Consider the following 3521-nt stretch of genomic DNA (forward strand, 5'->3'; position numbering starts at 1 on the left):
GCACTCGGGACAAGTCCTCTGGGCGAGTCCAGCGACATCAGCGTGACAGCTTCCTTGCGGCTTTCACTGCCACGCATCATAACATGCCTTGCTCGCCAGTGGACTTGGCAGACAGACAAGATTAGGCAGACAAACCAATAAGATGCCTACAGCACGACCGCCACTGAGCCCGGTTTCTCGCCATATCCTGCAGCGTTAACAGCCATTGGTCTGCAGCGTCGCGCGGACCCCATCCAGGGAGTCTAACCCTGCCAACTGAAATTCATGATTGTGTGTGGGCTGGGATACTGCCAGGTCGCCCAGGCCTAGACAGAAGAACAATTAGGGTCCTCAGCCAAAGCCTTTGGCTAAAAAGCCTAACCCGCAAGGCAGCGGGATGAGACTGAGTTGGTCTGACCTCTATCCATCGACCTGCCGGATATGAGTGGCTCTATTGGTATTTGCGGGAACACCATCCCGTATAGCTCGATGGGTCAGAGAGGTACGCAAACCGCCGCACCACGCTAAGGTATCCAAATTAATTAATTGGTTTTATGCAGTACACATGAAACATATTATTGATAACTAAGATTGTTTTATTATTTTTGTAATCTTTGCATAAAAAAATTAAATCTAATAGAGTTATTGTACATTAATGAAGTTGTTAGTTAAATTAATTAATCAATCAACTTGTGTGTTATCTTGTTTTCGTTATTTGTAGCATCCTAATTTCTAGTACATGTATTAGGTTTAGGGTTACACTGTTCCTCGTAAATGGAACTTACAAATGTGACTGTTTGGCTGTTGAGTAAGCACTAATATTCAGTAAATATCCCTTATTGCCCTATATACCTTTGGAGAAGAATGTTAGAAATGTTTTTTTTTTTTTTTCAGGTTCTATCTTTATGGCACTGAGAGGGATTAAAGTGATTGAACTGAGTGGCTTGGCTCCAGCTCCATTTTGTGGTATGGTCCTTAGTGATTTTGGTGCATCTGTCTTGCGTATTGACCGGGTAAGGATGCTTAACTTTTGTAATGGAAGAACAAAAACATTATTAATTTGTTGATAAGAGACAGCACAAATCTAACTAAAACATATATATAAAATCTAGTATTTTTGAAATTATTAAATTTTTGTTAGATTATAATAAATTTGTACATTGCAACAGTATTAACAAATTAGAAAAGCTACATAAAATATAATGTTTTTTTATAATTGTTGATCGAGAGATGCATTAGTTAAAAAACATAAAAACTTACTTATTTTATACATAATATACTTTTAATTCAAGATGAACACACTCCTAAAAGAGGAAAACAATAAGGTTCATATAATAAGGACCATTTGTTTTTTCATGATTGTCCCTGCCTAACATACAATGAATTTAAAAAAAAGATCCAAAATGTGAGCTCTTTAGAATAATTGACTGTTAATAAACTATTCAAATGTGCTTGAGTTTTGGGTCTTTTTTAAATTATTGCACATTTTATACATGATCCTGTGTGATAACTCTTCTATCAAAGTTAACATAAAATACTAATAACAAGAACCATTTGTTCTTGAAGGTTGTCCTATCCAACAGAAAATGCAGATAAAAAAAAAGACCATTTATTCCTTTAAGGCTGTCTCTACAAAACTAACAGAACATAATATTAAGATAAAAAAAAGATTGTTTGTTTTTTATGGCTGTCCCTGTGCAACAACAACATAAATAACAAGGACTATTGTTCATTCAGGGTTGTCCCTGCACAACAGTGTACAAATAGCGAGGATTATTTACTCCATCAATCCTGTCCATGCATAACAGTGTACAAATAACAAGGATAATTTATTCATTCAAGGCTGTCCTTACACATCAACTTTTAAGAATAAAAAGTAAAACCTAAACTTTATTTTTCAGGAAATTACCAATTCTCATTTTAAACTCTTGTAAAGTGCTGACATCCACTACTGTGATGACACATCTTTCCATAAGTCAATCTCCATGTTAGAAGAAATATGTCTCTTTCAAATCTTAGAATTGTGTCCTCTATTTCTGTTACTTTCAAAATATTGCACAAAGAAATCAGAGTGTGTAATCTTATCAATCCATGGATAATGTTGTAGACTTTACTAAAGATCATCTCTTTCCCTACTTTGTTCAAAATGTATGCTACTGTGTAAATATAACTTTTGATCCTTAAAGTCTGTTTTGGTCAAAGCACCAGTGCTGTATGATCTTTATCAGGACTATATCAATTCTAGATATTAAAGCTGGCTAGTGATAGTGTAATTGAAGTGTTTTTGTTACGAATTCAGAATCATATGGTGTGTGCAATTTTATATGTGAGATAAGCATTAATTACCTCTGGATGCTTATACTATATGATAAAAAGTGAAATGCTTTCAGCTGTAGTACTTGTCAAACAATACCACCAATACATCTATGGTAGAAAGTTCCCCAGTCAAGTGGACCATCCATATCTATCACTGAAATGGATGATTAAATTCAAGAATCTGCATGATATATTTGCACATTGGTTCTTCATGCAACAGTGCAACTTTGTTGTACAACACTACTTGAGTTAACAGCCACTACATCTACTTGAGTTAACAGCCACTACATCATGTCCATTAGTTGTATGCTAAGTTTCTAGACATTTTAATGATAAAAACTCAGATCTTTGGGAGGAGCAACTGAAGACGGGTGGCCTTGGGGTGGCCCCCCTAGGGTCAATCTGCTGGTCCACTGACACCGCAGCTAAGTCCGTCTACTCTGGTGCCATCACGGCCGTGCCTGTCCCATACATGGACTACGGTACTGTCTTCAAGGTGCGGCTTCGTGCCAGTTGGCAGTCGACTTGGAGTGAGCAACGCCATAACAAGCTTTTCCAGATCAAACCTTCTGTTGGTCTTTGGCCGTCTTGCTTCCGTAAGGATCGGAAGGTGGGCTATTGTGACTTGAGTGTCACAATGGCTACACATCGGTGGGTCAATACCTGATAAAAGAAAACGATGGGTTAAAAAACTATGACCAATGCGTAGCCTTGCCAGGACTAGACTTTTGAGGGAATTACCATTTCTTCACAAGTTTTGACGGTTCTTGGTATAGTTTCACCACGATAGAGTTGCGATGTACCATACGATTGGTTGTTTGGTTGGTGTTTATGGCGCAAAGCAGCTAGGCTATCTGCGCCAAACAACCGGTAAAAGCAATGAGAGTAGATTAAAGTAAAATGTAAAAAAAAAAACACAGCGAGTTAAAAATAAATAGATGTCGGTAAAACATTTATATAGAATTAAAAAGACGTATAGTGTGTAAAAAATTAAAAATACAATCTAGTCGGACAGTGTCACCATTACCAATGACAATGTCCAGCGTCAGGGGTAAACTTTTAGAAAAAATGTGTCTAAAATGGTGCCGCCGCTCACGGTCGTAACGACGGCACGACAGTAAAACTTCCACTCCCCGAGAACCCCAACTCCCTAGTCACAGACCTCTGCTCTTATCATGATTAATCAGACTACCTGACGCCCTCCCATAAAGTTACCAAATTTGGAG

The 3521-nt window shown here is 37.7% G+C and overlaps 1 protein-coding gene across 1 annotated transcript in view; it reads left to right on the plus strand.

Annotated features, from left to right (window-relative positions):
* The window catches only part of LOC106470747 (alpha-methylacyl-CoA racemase-like), a 74626-nt gene that overhangs the window by 17984 nt on the left and 53121 nt on the right, over positions 1 to 3521 (plus strand). Inside the window, exon 2 of the mRNA XM_013931313.2 lies at positions 874 to 992. Coding sequence (XP_013786767.2) covers positions 874 to 992 — 119 coding nt within the window. The remainder of the gene's footprint in view (positions 1 to 873; positions 993 to 3521) is intronic.

This window comes from Limulus polyphemus, unplaced genomic scaffold (assembly GCF_000517525.1).
Source record: "Limulus polyphemus unplaced genomic scaffold, Limulus_polyphemus-2.1.2 Scaffold4196, whole genome shotgun sequence".
Taxonomy (NCBI): Eukaryota; Metazoa; Arthropoda; class Merostomata; order Xiphosura; family Limulidae; genus Limulus; species Limulus polyphemus.